Source organism: Trichechus manatus, unplaced genomic scaffold, assembly GCF_000243295.1.
Source record: "Trichechus manatus latirostris isolate Lorelei unplaced genomic scaffold, TriManLat1.0 scaffold00207, whole genome shotgun sequence".
NCBI classification, from domain to species: Eukaryota; Metazoa; Chordata; class Mammalia; order Sirenia; family Trichechidae; genus Trichechus; species Trichechus manatus.
In genome coordinates, this window is record NW_004444143.1 from 1,945,666 (window position 1) to 1,963,639 (window position 17,974).

A 17,974-nucleotide genomic window follows, 5' to 3' on the forward strand; every position below is an offset into this window, starting at 1 on the left:
GAACTGCCGATCTTTTGGTTAGCAGCTGAGCTCTTTAACCACTACGCCACCAGAGCCCCACATCACCCAAAGGAGGGAGGAAATGGAAGCAGGAGCAGGATCCACCCTGAGCTGAGGGACACCTGGGGTGAGCAACTGTTCCGGTTTACCTGGGACACAGAACTTTTGCTTTTAAAACCGGGACAGTTGGTCACCCCAGGGGCACCAAAGGGGAAGTCCACTTCTCCCCATCTTCAAAGCTGAAACAGCGGAAGCCCCATGGCTGCTGGGTTTCCTGAAGGGATACACACACAATAGACGGTTACAGATCACAGCTGATGTCAAACAGGAGCCCAGGTCAAGAGCCAGCCTGGTAAGGCCTTCTGGGGCATGAAGAATCAGCCCAGACAAAGCCAGAGTCATTCTAGGGCTTTGTACTCAGTAGAGGAGGCAGGATTCCAGCCAGCCTTGAGGGCCACTCTCAGCATTCAAACTGTCCTGCCATGGGGTCCTGGTGGCGCAGTGGTTAAGAGCTCAGCTGCTAACCAAAAGGTTGGCAGTTTGAATCCACCAGCCACTCCTTGGAAGTCCTATGGGGGGCAGTTCTACTCTGTCCTATATAGGGTCACTGTGAGTCAGAATCGATTCGATGGCAATGGGTTTGGTTTTATTTTTTTTTTGCCTGACCAAGGCTGGAGAGGCCCCTGGGTTAAGAGGGGCGGGGCCTATATCGGTTGCCCTCTGACCTCAAGCACAGCAGGATGCTTAGGGCTGAAGTGCCCATGGAATTTCAGGACAAGTAGGTCACTCCCTTGAAAACAGGACCAACAAACTCCGTCCCTGGAACCTGCCCTTCATCCATGGTCTGGACAGTGAGGAAAGAGTGTGCCCCAAAGCCTGGCCTCCTGAGGCTGAAACAGGTACTCTCTTCCCCTCTCTGCCCCGTGCCAGGGGTAAAACTCTAGTCCTTGCTTAAGACAGTGGAAGGATAAATCCATCAGACAGCTGAGCCCTTCATCCCTCACCCATTACCGTCCTCTCTGCCTTCTTCCCGATTCTTGCCTCTCCTCAAATCACACCCACAGGGTTACGGTGGAAATCCCGAGTCACTCCAGGTAGCACATTACCTGGTTCCCTTCGCTTTGTAGCGCTTAGCACTCGCTAAAATTCTCTTACTCTGTCTTTAAACCAACAAACCAAACCCACTGCCGTTGAGTCAATTCTGACTCATAGTGACCCTATAGGACAGAGCAGAGCTGCCCCACAGGGTTTCCAAGGCTGTAATCTTTACGGAAGCAGACTCCCACAGAACGGCTGGTGGGTTCGAACTGCTGACCTTTCAGTTAGCAGCTGAGTGCTTTAACCACTGCACCACCAGACCAAACCCATTGCAGTTGAGTCGATTCTGACTCGCAGTGACCCCCCAGGACAGAGCAGAACTACCCTATAGGGTTTCCAAGGAGCAGCTGGTGGATTTGAATCATCAACCTTTCGGTTAGCAGCCGAGCTCTTAACCACTGCGCCACCAGGGCTCCGCTCTGTCTTTATCTGCTTGCCTACTGCCTGTCTCACCCTACTAGAATGCTGTCTCCTTCAGGACAGGGACTCCAGCTGTACTGATCACTGAATGAATGCAGAAATGAACGAATGACTTCCCCACTTAGCTCCGACAGACACACTTCCTAGCAGGAGGCAGCATGATGGTTAAGAAGAGTTCTGAGGGCTGCCTGGGTTCAAATCCTGCCCAACCTTAGCCGATTTACTTAACCTGTCTGCACCTTGGTTGTCGGGAGTGTAAAATAGGGTGCTGAGGGGGCTATGGGAGAACGTGGGTAGAGCACCGGCTAGTCTACGTCTTCTCCATCATGACCTCTTGCCCTTCAGCTCACTCGGATCACCCCTGTGTGAGCCCTTGAAGACTAGACCCAAAGTGCCTGACTTAAAAATCCCAGCAGTTACCAGCTGTGTGGCCCTGTACAAGTCACTGTAACCTCTTTGAGCCTGTTTCCTCCCCCCGTGAAGTGACAATGCAATCACCGTGTGGCCTGAACGAGTTAATCCACCTAAAGCACTTAGCACCCAGTCCACAGGAGACCCTTCCTAAGTTTTTCCTGCTAATTAATATAATTGGAGGTGACATTAGTATTATTGTAGCACCACTGTCTCTCTTAGGAGCACTGGTGGCGCAGTGGTTAAGAACTCAGCTGCTAACCAAAAGGTCGGCAGTTCAAATGCACCAGCCGCTCCTTAGAAACCCTATGGGGCAGTTCTACTCTGTCCTATAGGGTCGCTATGAGGCAGAATCGACTCGACCGGGGCAGGTTTGGTTTTTTATTTTTTGGTTTGTGTTTACCTTGGCTGGGTCTCCTACCAGAATGTGAGTTCCCTAAGGGAGGCGATTTGATGGTTTGGTTATTGCTGTATCCCCAGGGCCCACAACAGCGCCTGATATGTGTTAGGTACTCAATAAATCTTTGTGGTTTAGGAAAGGAGCGGAAAGGAATGTCCCGTCAGACACCAGCACTCGAGTGCCCACGGGCTGGCCATAAGGGAGCCAGCACACCAGCGAAGCGAGCCCCATCCCTGTCCCCTAGCCTGTCCCCAGCCCTGCCCAGCGTACTTCCTGTAATGGTGATCCTCCGGCCCTGGTAGTAGTCACCCAGGGTCACGGCGTTGCCCTGCTTGGTAGCCACAACCCGGACGGTGCGCACGCTGTCATCACACGTCACGTAGGGGTTGTAGCCCGAGTTAACACTTGCCACCTGCGCGTTGAGCTGGTTGTCGACGCTGGCCGGGGAGAAAGCGTCAGCGATGCGGTCCCGGCAGAAAGACTTGTACTTCCAGATCACAATGGGCGCTGAGACAGTCGAGGCCACCTGGTAGGTGCAGGGCAGGGTCACAGGCTGGAAGAGGATCACTACGTGGAAGGGGTCTGACACGGTCACCTGGATGGCGCTGGCAGGAGCTGAGGGCAAGAGGACAGTCAGTGAGGACCGCTGTGGGCCGCCTCGAGGAGGCCACAGCAACAGCTCAAAGAACGCTTCAGCAGGAATGAGCAACCTCACCTGTCACTGGCCTGACACTTAAAAGTGTGTGTTTTCACAGAGCGCCTGGCACACACTGTTCCTTAATCCCCGGGACCAGTGAAGTAGGTGTGACAATCATGCCCGTTTTACAGATCCACAGGGCTCAAATGGCAGGTGCAATGTCACACGCCAGATTCCTCAGAGGGACTCCTTGGAACATCCTGTCCAACCCTCTTCCCTTTGCCAGTCTCCCTCTGTGGCCTGTACCAGCAAGCCCAAATGGTCGCTGCCATGCCCCCAGTGCCCAAGGCCCCACTTTAGAGCGAACTGCCAAGGGCTCCAAGTTGCCCTGGGCTTTTGTGAATTTAGGGGACAGTTTTTTGAATTGTTTGACTGAAGTGCTGTGCCGTGGTTGGCCGAGACCCCCGCGATATCTCCATCTGCCTCTCGTCTGCCCCTACCCAAAGCCATCTCAAATGAATTCGCCAAAAGTGCTTGTGGCAAGATAAAGCCCTGCCCCGCCTCCACCCGAACAAACATCTCATCCAGGTATAAGTTGCCAGCAGAAGGTGGTTTCACAGAAGCCCCTATTTCCATTCCCATCAGATACTCTGGAGCCCGCGGGAGGTGAGTGGGACAGGAGGCGTGGAGTCCTCAGCTCTGCACCCACCAGAGGCCTGGGCGCTGTTTGTTAATTTCTCATTCCTGGAAGCGTCTGTTCCAGCCCTCGAGTGCCCTCTCCCCGTTACTCCAAGACTTAGAAATCCTGGGGTGCGCCCAAGTCCCCTTCCCAGCCTTTTCCAGTGATCGGGCAATCCCCCCTCCTACTCCACAAAGGATTCCATTCTCCCTACCGCTCCCGGGATCACGGTCCAGAGAGTTTCACTTCCTGTATCTCAGGACAAGGGCGGAGAGCACCCCCCCCCCCCGCATGGACGAGGAATTCCCCATCCCGACACACGCGGGGTCTCCCGGAGACAAAGCCGGGAGCTCCCAGTCTCTTCGCTCCCCCCGCGCCCCGCCAAGCTCTCCCGCCTCCTGGGCCGCGCAGAACTCTATCCAGCCGCCTTCCGTTGTGCCCTCTCGCCGCTCCGCGCCACCAGGGTCCGCTACCCCTACCCCGTACCTGTACACCAGGTGCCGAGAAACAGGCAGACCAGTGCCCCCCGGCCCAAGGCGGCCGGCTGGGAGCCCAGCCTCCGGGAGAGGCCGCGGGCCTTCAGCGCCATCACCGCCGTCTAGGCGCTACGGTCCCGCGCGTCCCCTCCCAGGTACCGGGCGGGTAGGGGGCGCGGCGCGTACCAAGGCTGGGAGGAGTGCACGCTCCTCCCCTTCTCGCTTCCGCCCCTTGTCCAGATCCCAACTCCACCCCGCCGCATTTCAGGAGTTTTATGAGAGCAAACAACGTGGATGAAGCGCACACTTTTAGCTTTGGAGGAGAAACCTGCTTGACCCACTGTGAGTCTCCGAACACCCCTTCCCCCCTGCGCGTTCTGGGGAATGGATCTGCCCAGGTATACGCTGGGGTGGGAGCCTAGGGCCGGGCTTGGGGGTGAGCGTCAGGGAGGGGCTCCTCCGCCTCCCTCCCCGGAAGTGGGCTGGCCCAGGTGCGCCCAGCCTGGAGGGGCAGAACCAAGTGACCGGCCAGCCGGGAGGGCGCAGCACGCCTCGGGTCCTGATCGGCCGCCTCCGTCTCTGACCAAAGCCCAGTGGAGCGAGGTCCAGGAGAACTAGGACCCACTTGGGGTGATTCACCTGTTGAGAGGGGGCGAGTCCCGCCGCACACCTGTTCTCTCCCTGCCCACACCCCTTTCTCCGACTGGCGATGGACCGGCCTAGGTACACCCTGCGGGGAGAGGCCAGCAGTTTCGCCCGACTTTTCCACTAGCACTGGGATTCCTTCCACCTGGGTCGAGGGGGGCGCTGCGGGCCTCTCGTACCTCCCACTTAGATGACTTGAAGCCAGCTAAGGGAAGCGTTGCTCCCCTGGGGACGCCAGAAGGAAGGAGGCCTAAGAAAAGCTGGAACTCTCCGTCGAAAGTTTTCTCTGCGCACCCCCATTCCCTACACGTGGTTTGGCCCCGCGTTATCGCTGACTCCAGGTCAAAACCCACTGCCGTCGGGTCAGTTCTGACTCATAGCGATCCTATAGGACAGGGTAGAACTGCCCCATAGGGTTTCCAAGGCTGTACTCTTTATGGGATCAGATTGCCACATCTTTCTCCCACAGAGCGGCTGGTGGATTCCAACCGCTGGCCCTTCGGATAGCAGCCGAGCGCTTTAACCACCGCGACACCAGGGCCCTTTGGCTCCAGGTCAGGCCCCGGGAACTTTGGTTCTTAAAGAGGCAGAACGGAGGCGCCCGGCCAGGGACCCACTTCCGCCGAAAGATTTCCAGGGACTGGGCCACCTGCGCCCGAGCGTGGGGCGCGGCAACGGGAATGCGGAGCGTCAACGCGGCTCTGCTGACCCCCGGTGGCGGCTAAGGGAAGCGCCTTCTGGGAAACCTTGGGCTCTTCCTCTCCTTAGACTCCTGCAAGTCCAAGACTGGCTACTGGTCGGCTCGGAAACCAGACAAGGTTTGACTGGTAAAAGCCAAGTCAGATCACGCCCCTCTGGCCAAAGCCGTTCTGTAGTTCCTTCACTCCCAGCAGATACCAAAGTCCTTCCCGTGGCCTGCTCTTCCCCTCCGACCTCACCGCCTCCCGCTCTCCCCCTGGCTCTCGTCTTCATCAATAGAGGCCTTCTTGCTGCTCCCAAATACGCTTCTCACACTCCCACTTCAGGGCCTGAAACATCCTTCCCCCAGATGTCCACTTGATTCCCCACCTCCTTTAGGGCTAAGTAATGGCCATTGCGATGGTTGAGGTTCTCTAAGGATTCAGACTGCCGACCTTTTGGTTAGGGGCCGAGCTCTTAACCTCTGCGCCGCCAGGGTTCCCTTTCCACTGATTGGCTGTTCATAGCAGGTCTCATCATGGAGGTGATTACATACTGCCAAAGCACTGAGCATCATGGCCCAGCCAAGTTGACACATAACCTTAACAACCCCAGTCGTTTTTGCACTAACACCTTCCCCGGCGACTTTTTATAAAATTTCAACCCGTTCACAACCTTCCCCCCCATCCCAGTTTCTTCTGTCCCCTCGCTGCTTTACTTTTCTCTTTCGTGTTATCCCGCTATTCATTTTACATATGAACTTATTATTGAGTATCTCTCTTACAGCCTTCCGCAGGGCAGAGATTTTTCTATATTTACTGAATGCCCAGAATTTGGAATAATGTCTAAGAACATAGTAGGCATTCAGTAAAACTTCGTTAAACAAGTGATATCTCACATAATGTGAATTTTGACTTCTTTTGAAAAATCAGCCTGCCTTCTGCCCTGGCAACAGTGAGCTAGAATAGAATAGCACCCATTCCCTTCACAGGGTGCTCACAGGCCTCGTCTGAGCCAGCTCTCATCCACATCACTTGCCTGGCCCCTGCACTATTTAACTTTGCACCACCTCCCCCTCCCAAAAAACTTATCAGTGACTGTTATGAGTTGAATTGCGTCGCCCTAAAAGTTGTTGAAGTTCTCATCCTCAGTATCTGTGAATGGGACCTTATTCGAATATAGGATCTTTGCAGATGCAATCAAAGTAAGATGAGGTCATACTGGATTAGATAAATCAAACCAAGCCCATTGACGTTGAGCCCAACTCATGGTGACCCCATGTGTGTCAGAGTAGGGTTTTCTTGGCTGTAATTTTTCTGGAAGCAGATTGCCAGGCCTTTGTTCCACAGTACCACTAGGTGGGCTCTAACTACCGACCTTTAGGTTAGCAGTTATTGCAAACCACTTGCGCCACTCAGAGACCTATTACCAGGTTAGAGTGGGCCCCTAAATCTGATGGCTGTGGTTCTAAAAAGGAGAGAGAGATTTGGTGGCCCAGACATACACAGAGAGGAGACGGCCATGTGAGAAAGGCAGAAATTGGGGTAACGTGGCTACAAGTCAAAGAATACCAGGGATTGCCGGTAACCACCAGAAGCTATACCGTGGACTGCCAAAAGAGCTGACAAATCCGTCCTGGAAGAAGTACAACCAGAATGCTCCTTAGAAGCAAGGACGGCGAGACTACGTCTCACATACTTTGGACATATTATCAGGAGGGACCAGTCCCTGGAGAAGGACATCATGCTTGGTAAAGTAGAGGGTCGGTGAAAAAAAGGAAGACCCTCAATGAGATGGATTGACACAGTGGCTGCAACAATGGACTCAAGCATAACAATGGTTGTGAGGATTGCACAGGACCAGGCAGTGTTTCATTCTGTGGTACACAGGGTCACTAGAGTCGGAACCGACTCAATGGCATCTAACAACAACACCCAGAAACTCGGAAGAGACAAGGAAGGGTTCTTCCCTGGAGCCTTCAGAGTGAGCACAGTCCTGCCAACACCTTGATTTTGGACTTCTAGCCTCCGGAGCTGTGAGAGAATAAATTTCTGTTGTTTTACCCAGTTTGTGGTAATTTGCTAACGGCAGTTTTTGTTGCTAATATAGTAACAAAGAAGTACAAACATTGGAGCCACAAGATGGCAAATCCTAGCCATGGTCTCTGCCCTCTGGAGTGTTCAGTCTAGGGGACCAGAGATATGGTTACAAGCTATGGTCATTAATCCAGTGGAGGAGAAATCCGAAGGCTTCTCAGAGCAGGTGTTACCAAGCTGACACCTAGATGATGAATAGGAATTAATTAGGCTGATTCAGAATAGGAAGAGTTCCAGGCAGAGGGAACAGCATATGTGAGGTCCTGAGCTGGGAGGATTGGATGAAATGAAGGAAGTTTGAAATGGCTAGGAGAGAGAGAAGTGACTTCTATCAGTCAGGATGAGCTGGGGTATGCTGGGTAACAAATAATCCCCAAAGCTCAGCAGCTTAAAGCAACAGAGTTGATTTGGCACTCATGCTGTATGTCCACTCTAGGTTGGCAAGGGGCTCTGATCATTGTTGTCACTCAGGGACCCAGGCTGAGAGAGGCCATCTTGACATTCACCTCCTTGGATGTAGTAGCAGAGAACAGCAGCAAGGCACACACATGAACTCTTAAAAGGCTCTGTCCTCAAGTGGCACATGTCCCTTTGCTCACATGTCCTCGACAGAAGTGAATCATATGACTACGCCTGAGTTCAACAAGACTATGATATAGAATCTTCCAGTAGGAAGAGGCTGTCATGGGCCAGATCATGCCAGGGCTTGAAGCGACACTAAGGGAATTGAGGAATTTTAGAGTCATAAGCAGGAAAGGGGCAGAGTCAGATTGGGGCTTCAGAAAGACTCCCTGGGATGCCCAGGGGCCAGGGGACCAGATAGGGTGAGTCTGGAGATGGGAAGAAAGGTTGGGGCAGGGACCCCCAGCAGGGAGGCGATGGAGACCTGGGTCAGAATCTCTTTGCTTTTTGCTTTCCTCACCTGCCACTGGGTCTAGGAGTCCTCAGTGTAGAACCTTGTGGCCTACCCCTACCTCCACCCCTGTCATGGATTGAATTGTGTCGCCCCCAAAATATCTGTCAACTTGGCTAGGTCATGATTCCCAGTATTGTATGATTGTGTACCATTTTGTCATCTGATGTGATTTCCCTGTGTGTTGTAAATCCTATCACTATGATGTTAATGAGATGGATTATAGGCAGTTATACTGATGAGATCGACAAGATTAGATAGTGTCTTAAGCCAATCTCTTTTGAGATATAAAAGAGAGAAGTGAGCAGGGAGACATGGGGACCTCATACCACCAAGAAAGCAGCACTGGGAGCAGAGTGCGTCCTTTGGACCTGGGGTCCCTGCGCCTGAGTAGCTCCTTGACCGAAGGAAGACTGATGGCAAGGACCTTCCTCCAGAGTCAACAGGCAGAGAAAGCCTTCCCCTGGAACTGACACCCTGAATTTGGACTTCTAGCCCACTGGACTGTGAGAGAATAAACTTGTGTTTGTTGAAGCCATCCATTTGTGATATTTCTGTTATAGCAGCACTAGATGACTAAGACAATAATAGCAATACTCGCTGAGCACTTTATATACATGTCATCAGATCCTCATAAGAGCCCTATGTGTCCAGAACCATTAAAATCCTCATTTTAAAAATAAGTAAACTGAAGATCACAGAGAGAAAGCCATTTGCCCAGGCCTACGTAGCGGGAAGATGCTCCAGGGTAGTTCCTGAAATATGTGAGAAAGACAGAGCAGCTCGCGAGAGCCACAGCTTGTCTAAAACTAGTAACTGGGCCTTGGGGTTGCTAGGAGCTGACCTGAAAGCCACAGCTAGGTTACGATGTTCTGTTGAACATAAACTATGTCACGGAACACCAACATCAGACAAGGCTTCTCCATGACAGTGATGAATCAAGACAAATATAAGACCACCCGGTAATCGTGTCTAAACAAAGACAGAACAGGAGCATTGTCTAAGCCACAAAATACCAAACATCCCCCTGCGCCAGCTCACACGAGTAACTGCTGCTTCTTTAGCCGTTACACGTCAGCTTCACTCTGTTCTTCCCACCATCTAGATAAGACAGAATCACTCTCACTTTCTGATAGCATCTTATCCAAAACAGATTCTGCTTCCTTGAACCCTTCCCTAAATCATATAATAACAAGCCCAAATTCTATGTCTTTTCTAAAGCCTTCTTGTTGAAACACCTTGCCATTCCCCATGGCGTATGACCTCCCCCACTGCAATAAGTCAGTGAACCCAGCTTTGTTCAACCACAGAGGTGTTCTGATGGTCTAGGGCCGAAGGGCATTGACACCGGCCAAATATGTTCCCACCTCAAGGCCTTTTCATGTATCTTTTCATATGCTGTGTGCTTGGTCAGATCTCACTTCCTCTGGAATCTACATGGCTTACCTTGGGCCCCCCCAAAAAAGAAAACCCGTTGCCGCTGAGTAGATTTCAACAGAGTAGAACCGCCCCATAGGGTTTCCACAGAGCAGCTGGTGGATTTGAACTTTTGGTGAGCAGTCAAATGCTTAACCACTGCGCCACCAGGGCAGGTCTGCTCAGATGTTACTTCTTCAGAGAGATCTTCTCTCCCCACCCCTTTAAAATTGTCTCCTCCATCCCCATCACTCTCTCCTCACTTTCTATTCTTCCTTCAAAGTCTTTACCTGACGTGCTTTTGCTTTTTGTTTTTTTTCAGTATTTTATTGTGTTTTCTGTGAAGGTTTACACGGCAGTTTAGGGGCCCATTCAACAATGTCTACACAAGCTGTTCAGTGATGTGGATTACGTTCTTCACAACGCGTGAAGGTTCTCGTTTCTGTTGCTTCATTTTCATTAGTCTGGTCTCCCTGCCCCCTCACATTCTCAACTTTGTTTTAAAGTAATTGTTGACCATTTGGTCTCATATAGGTGATTTTTTAAAGGGGCACAGTACTTATGGATGATGTTCGTTATTTTTTGAGCCGATTTGTTATTTAGCTACAAGGTGACCTCAGGAGTTCGTTTTGGTTCAAAGTTTGAAGAGTATCTCAGGGTAATAATCTTGAGTTCTCCAGTCTCAGCCAGCCCAGTAAGTCTGTTCTCCTTTTTGAGGGAGGGGAAAATTTGAGGTTCTGTTCCACATTTTTCTCCCATTCTATTGGGGACCATCTATTGTGGCCCTGATTAGAATGGTCGGTGGTGGTAGCCAGGCACCATCTAGTTCTTCTGGTCTCCGAGTAGATAAGGCCATGGTTCATGAAGTCTGTTTGTCTTATAGACTAGTTTCTTCTTTGAGTCTTTAGTTTCCTTTTTCCCTCTTTGGCTCCAGATGAGTAGAGACTAATAGCTGTATCTTAGATGGCCACTTGCAAGCTTTTAAGACCCCAGACACTACACACCAAACTAGGATGTGGAACATAACTTTATGAACTATATTATGCCAATTGACCTAGATGTCGCATGAGACTATGGTCCTAATCCTTCAATGTCTAAGAAATATCTGTAATTGTGCCCCCTATGTGCTTTATTACATATATGAATATATGTACATACAATCTCATGGATGTACATACATATGCATACACCTATATATACACACATATATACATACCTAGACACATGTATGCCTGTATGGGTATATATATATATATACATATATACCTGCACATATATTTCTTGGTTGTTTTTGCTGTTGTTTCAAGGTTATATACAACATAGCAATTACCAACGGGTCTTTTTAGTGACATCGTTTACCTTCATCAAGCTGTGTACACTTCATCCGCATTCAGTGACACCTTTCCCATCACCAAAAGTAACAAGTGTCTACTATCCAGAAAGTGAGCCCCCTCATCTCTGGTAACCACTAATGAACATTAGTTTCTGTATATTTACTTGTTCATGCCATTTCATAAAAGTGACAACATGCAATATTTGTTTTTTTGTGGTTGACTTATTTCACTCAATATAATGTTCTCCAGGTTCATCTATGTTCTAAGATATTTTGGAAACTCATTTTTCTTTATCGCTGAGTAGTATTCCATTGTATGCATGTACCACGTTTTACTTATCCATTCCTCTGTTGATGGGCACTTAGCTTGTTTCCATCTTTTCGCTACTGTGAATAGTGCTGCAATGAACATAGGTGTGCATATGTCTGCTTGTATCACTTTTATTAGATCCTTAGGGTAAATACCTAGGGGTGGAATTGGTGGGTCATGTGGCAGTTCTACTTCTAGTTTTTTGAGGAACTGCCAGACTGTTTTCCACAGTGGCTGTACCATTTTGCATTCCCACCAGCAATTAATGAGAGTTCTAATTTCTCCACATCCCCTTCAACACTTGTTATTTTCTATTTTTTCTTGGCCATCCTAGTGGGAATGAAATGGTATTTCATTGTGGTTTTGATTTGCATTTCTCCAATAACTAATGAAATAGAGCATCTTGTCATGTGCCTGTTGGCCATTTGAATATCCTCTTTGGTGAAGTGTCTGTTCATCTCCTTTGCCCAATTTTTGATTAGGTTATTTGTTTTTTTTTTTTTGCTGTTAAGTTGTGAAGGTTTTCTATATATTTTAGACATTAGACCCTTATCAGTTATATTGTTCCCAAAGATATTTTTCCCAGTTGGTAGGTTGTCTCTTTACTCTTTTGATTAAGTCTTTTGATGAGCATAAGTATTTAACTTTTATGAGGTCTCAGTTATCTATTTTGTTTTCTGTTGCTCATGCATTTGTTGTCGTGTTTGATAATCTATTGTTGAAAAAAATTAGGTCCCAAAGATGTGCTTCTGTATTTTCTTCCAAGAACTTTATGGTTTTAGATTTAATATTTAGGTCCTTTACCCATTCTGAATTAGTTTTTGTGTATGGTGTGAGGTATGGATCTTGCTTTGTTTTTTCTGCATATGGAAATCCAGTTTTGCCAGCACCAGTTGTTGAAGAGACTGTTCCTTCCTCCACTGAATAGATTTGGCATCTTTGTTGAAATCAATTAACCATAGATGTTTGGATTTATTTCTGGATCTTCAATTCTGTGCCATTGGTATATGCGTCTACCATTAAACCAGTACCAGGCTGTTTTGATTACCGTAGCTGTATAATATGTTTTCAAGTCAGGAAGTGAGGCCTCCTACTTTGTTCTTCTTCAAAATTGCTTTGGCTATTCGGGATCTCTTGTCTTTCCATATAAAACTGAGGGTTAGTTTTTCCATTTCTGTGAAGAGTGCCGTTGGAGTTTTGATTGGGATTGCATTGTATCTGTAGATCGCTTTGGGTAGTATTGACATCTTAACAATATTAAGTCTTCCAATCCATGAGCATGGAACATCTTTCCATCTATTGAGGTCTTCTTTAGTCTATTTCAGCAGTTTTGTTTTTTTTTTAATCTGACGTTTTATTAGTCATTTATTTGTTTACCGTCTGCCTTCCCCTAAGGCGAAGACAACATTGCTCAGCAAATATTCCATGTGTTCTGCTACATTTCCCAGCCCCTCTGCAGTTAGGCTGACTGTGAGATTAATTCTAGTTAATGGCCTGTGAGAAAAAGTGATGTGGGTCCTTTCCAAGCGAAAGCATTTAATTGCCAGTGTATCAGTCACTATCTTCCCTTCTCCTGCCATAGCGACTAATGATGTTGCAGGTGGTACAGCCTCCATCAGCCCTAGCCTCTGAAGGGACTTTGTAGGGTAAAGATCTCACCATCCCACACTGAAAATGTAGCATGATTAAAAAAAAAGAAAAGAAAGTTAAGCCACTGAGATTCCAGAATTCTTTTGTTACACAGCATAACCAAACTTATCCTAGCTAATACATCCCCACTAAAATATAAGCTCCAAGAGAGCAGAGATTTGGCCTGGATCTTTAGTGCTTGGTGCAAGGTGGGTGATCTATAAATATTTGTGGAGTAAGTTGAATGTGAGAAGCACAGGCAGGTGAAGTCACTGGGCCCAAATTACTCTAATACTTGGTGGATCAAAGGATGAAACTGATCCCAGAGCCTAGGACTGAAACCACTGGGCTGTATTCCCACCTTCCTAACCACTGTCATATCCCAAGCCTAGACTGTGCTAAGAATTTGACATGAATAATCTCTTGAAAGTTTTTTAACAACGCTATTTGATGATGGAGAGTTCTTGTGTCCCTATTTTACATATGAGGGAACTGAGGTTTAGTAAATATCATCAACTCACCCGAGATCACATAGCTCAATCCTGATCTTTCCCATCAGTTGGATACTGTGGCAGACCAGGCTGGTTATACTAGGTAACCATTCTCTTCTACATCGCTCCTTCATGCCCTGATTTTGTTTGGGTCTTCAATGGCGTCTCTGATCAGAGAAGGTTACCCTTCCACATCCCTAGGGAACAAATTCTGATTGGTTTAAGACATTCATGGAAATTTCTTTCCCTTTCAGGGATAGGCTTGGATCTGGGCATGGGACCCAATACTGGTCAGTGGGACTTTAGGAGAAATCTGATGGGAGGATTTTGAAAATGGTTTTAACTTTCTAATATAAAGGGAGTGTGATGGTTAATGTTATGTATCAACTTGGCTAGGCTATAACTCTCAGTGGTTTGGTAAACACTATGTATCACCTCCCGTTTTGTGATCTGATGTGAGCAGCCAATCAATTGGAAGAGGAGTTTCCTTGGGGGTGTGGCCTGCACCCATAATATAAACGAATGTTCTGGCAAAGTTCCCTCTCTCGATCCTGCATTCATCTTGTCATCCTCTGACCTCCAGTTCTTGGGATGGAGAAGGTTTCAGGCTGCTGCCTGACCTGCAGATTTTGTATTTGTCAGCCCCTGAAACCATGTGAGTCAGGAGAAGCCTCCAGCCTGCCACCTGCCACCTGCCCCATTGACTTGGGACTTGTTAATGGCTTGTCACATTGGCTTCCACAATTGTGTAAGCCATTTCCTTGAAATAAATCTCTCTCTCTATTTATATATACACTTCACTGGTTTTGCTCCTCTAGAGAACCCAGCCTCAAACAGGGACATACCAGAGGAAGCACTCCTTATAACAGATATTAGCTGTTTTAATCATTACTGTCCTTTACCAAATGTTTCCTGGAAATAGTAAAATTTCATTTCCTTTTTTGGTGGGTGGTGGTGCCATGTAACTAATTCTGGCCAGTTGTTTGGGAGCAAGTGACATGTGTCACCTAAGGTAGAGTATTTAATTGTAGACATGAAACCTTACAGAGTTCTCTTTCTTCCTCCTCTGGAATGACATTAGAAATGTTCGAGATGGCAATGTTCCATCAACCTGGGTCCTTAAGTGATTATAATGTCAACTCACAAAGGACATAGAGCACGTGAGAAATACATTTTTGTTGTTTTAAGTTATGAGATTTGGGGAAGTTTATTATAGTAGCAAATCCTAGCCTATCTTGATTAATACATAAATTAGTATCAGGAGTGGGGCACTGCTGTAATAAAAACAAAAACACACGACATTGTCTTAGACACAGGACAATAGGAAAAAGGAAACTTATCTGGAGTCAGAAGGATGAAGACTGTTGCTTGACACGCTTTGGAAGGCATATAATGTACTTAATGAACTTATAGCTTTAGGGGAACCGGCTGGAATACAGAACATCAGGAGTGAGTATTGCCCAAAGTTGGCTGGAAATTGAGAAGGCTTTTGAGAGACAAAAGCCAATTAAAATTCAGCTTTAGACAATGAGAAAATCAAGAGTGTGTTGTTGTTGTTGGTTGCTGTTCCGTTGATTCCGACTTATGGCGACCCCGTGTGTTATAGAGTAGAATTGCTCCACTGGTTAAATCATTATTATTAACTATTGTTAAAATCTCTGAATGAATTTAGACAATCCCAGGAAATCCTTAAAGGTGGACAAAATGGCTCATTGAAACAGAGATGAAAGATATGGCTCTCCAAAGATGTCTGATACACGTTAAGGTACCTGCAGTTTGAGAGAGAGAGCGATCTGGAACATAACTGTGGATGCTGTTTCACACATGGAGTGGACTGGAGGTTTGTAAGAATCCGTGGCCCCAAACTTCTGGAAACGTGCCGAGAAAATTGCTGAGATGCCCAGGAAGGCATATCTTTCAATGCTATTTGTGATGTGGCCAAGGAGGAAAGGAAGAGATCTCCCTGGAGAGTGGAGCCATGTGCCATAGAGAAAACGTGTTTGGAAAGTCCCCTCCCCCACCACCCAAAGGAGCAGATTTGGAGCTAATTAAGGAACTCTTTCCCAACCGCAAGACAGGAGACCTTTAATGTCTACCCAGAGCCCTGGTGGCACAGTGGCTAAAAGCTCAGCCTGCTAACCATAAGGTTAGCCGTTCGAATCCACCAGCCACTCCTTGGAAACCCTATAGGGGCAGTTCTACTCTGTCCTATAGAGCCGCTATGAGTCAGAATCGACTTGACAGCAACGAGTTTGGTTTTAGAAGGTCTGCCCACTGGATTTTAGAACAGGTACAGATCAGTGATTGCTGTATTTCTCCCCTTCTTCCACTTTCTGGTGGGCATGAAGCCACTTTATCCCTTTCCACCATTGTATGTTGGGTCTGTGGCGGACACATAACTTGGCTTTTTGGTTTACTTGTTGACTTAGGGTCAGTCCCTGGTTTTTTGCCCGGCTCCTGTGGCTATCCTGTGGATAGCGTTGTTGACCTTACATCAAGCTATTTGATGACATGGATGGAGTAGCACTCCTGAAGGTGCAGTGGACAAACATTCATTCCACTACACAGGGCTGACGGCTGAGTTCTGTGGATGACTTCACAATGCCCAGGGCGGTTCCTTTCCTCCTGCTGGAGCACCTGTCCACCATGATGGCCATCCTGTGGCTGCTTAGCCTTTCTCTCCCCACTCTGGGGGCCCATGTATTAATCAGCTGTGCCTACAAGAGTCTCTGCCAGCTGTCGCTACTCTCGGGTAATGATGTTGTCTTGCAGTGTGACCACCCCAGGGCACTTTGGTACTTCTCTTCCATTCTGGAGGAGGATACCCTTCTACTCTCCTCAATGCCCAACATAAAGAAACTGCCTGGGGGTGGCCTACAATTGACCAACCCACAACCCTCCCAGACAGGCCTTTACAGCTGCCAGGACAATGACAATGCTCTCGTGGTAGAGTATGAGATTGACTTCCAGGATGTCACCAACCTGCATATTACACACAAAGACCTGGGCCAAAAGCCCCTACAGAATGAGACCCTGGACCTGGGTGGCAGGGTACTCATGTTCACCCACTGGGAGCCCTGGCAGGACTGTAACCGCTGTGGGGAGCCTGGTGAGCGCAAACGCCTGGGGTACTGCTACATCCAGGAGGAGCCGCTGGAAAAACCCCTGCCTTGCAGGCTCTATCTGGGACAGGAGAAGGTGGAATCCAGACTCATGCAGCCTGAACTACAGGTGGAATCCTGCCTTGTACCCTGCAACCCCATCAAGGAAATCAACCAGCCTTACTTCATCTTTGACTCGTACCAGCTGAGCAAGTTGACCAACAGCATGTGGCTCACCTGCCCCTTGGCCTCCATCTACAGGTGACAGGACCAGGGTGCCAGCCCCGCCTTTGTCCCTCACCCAGGCTTTCCTTCCTGTGCCCATCTGGGCTAGGGGTTCACCCTCCGACAGATTGTCAGGCTCTGTCTCCCAGCTCACCAGCCTTGACAGTCAGCCTGTGTAGGAAGGGATCTCTTCACGGGTTTGTTCAGATGTTCAGTCAGCAAGAATCCCCTGGTGCCCACTCTGAGCCAGGCCCTGAGCAGATGATGTTGGGGATACACAGTAGAGACCAACAGAGACCCTCAAAGGTTCCTCGTGTTCAAAAGTAAAACACGGAGACTGAGATACTCAGGCGCGTGCTCATGACAAGATAGACGCTAGTGTGGTTGTGAGTCCTGACTGGAACCGATACCCTTTGTCTATCAGTGCCACAGGGTCTTGATTGTTGTTATTGTTGGTGGTGGTAGGTGTCGTCGAGTCAGTTCCAACTTATGATGACCCTCTGTACAACAAAACGAAACACTGCCCAGTTCTGCGCCATCCTCACCATCGTTGTACTTGCGCCCGTTATTGCAGCCACTGTGTCAATCCATCTCGTTGAGGGTGTTCCTGTTTTTTTGCTAACCCTCTACTTTACCAAGCACGATGTCTTAATTATTACGCCTTTATAGTAAGTCATGGTATCTGGTAGTATAAGTCTTTCAACTTTATTTTTCAAGGTTGTCTTGGCTATTATTTACCCTTTGGATTTCCAGAAAAATGTTGGAATCAGCTTATAATTTCCACCAAAATATCCTATTTTTCTTTTTTCCCCATTTTTTAGTTTTATTGTGGAAAAATATGCACAACGTAAAATCTACCATTTTAACTGTTTTTAAGTGCTCAGTTCAGCGGTATTAAGTACTTGACAATGTTGTGTAACCACTGTCTATTTCCAGAACATTTCCATTCATCCCAAACGGAGACTCTGTTCTCGTTAAGCAGTAATTCCTCATTCCTTCCGCCCCCCAGCCCCTGG

General features: G+C 48.2%; 2 protein-coding genes across 2 annotated transcripts in view; one reads left to right on the forward strand and one right to left on the reverse strand.

Annotated features, from left to right (window-relative positions):
* Window positions 1-4,384, reverse strand: part of LSR (lipolysis stimulated lipoprotein receptor) — a 21,624-nt gene extending 17,240 nt beyond the window's left edge. Inside the window, 2 exon segments of the mRNA XM_004388122.2 lie at window positions 2,600-2,944; window positions 4,132-4,384. Coding sequence (XP_004388179.1) covers window positions 2,600-2,944; window positions 4,132-4,384 — 598 coding nt within the window.
* An 11,894-nt stretch (window positions 4,385-16,278) lies between these two features.
* LOC101348475 (protein FAM187B-like) lies at window positions 16,279-16,998 on the forward strand. The gene has a single exon (XM_004388194.1). It carries the CDS (start codon window positions 16,279-16,281, stop codon window positions 16,996-16,998), a length of 720 nt encoding a protein of 239 aa, XP_004388251.1.
* Window positions 16,999-17,974: the final 976 nt, after the last annotated feature.

Excerpts from the sequence above, each read along its gene's own strand:
- LOC101348475 (XM_004388194.1), top strand. The coding sequence starts at position 16,279 with ATGATGGCCATCCTGTGGCTGCTTAGCCTTTCTCTCCCCACTCTGGGG.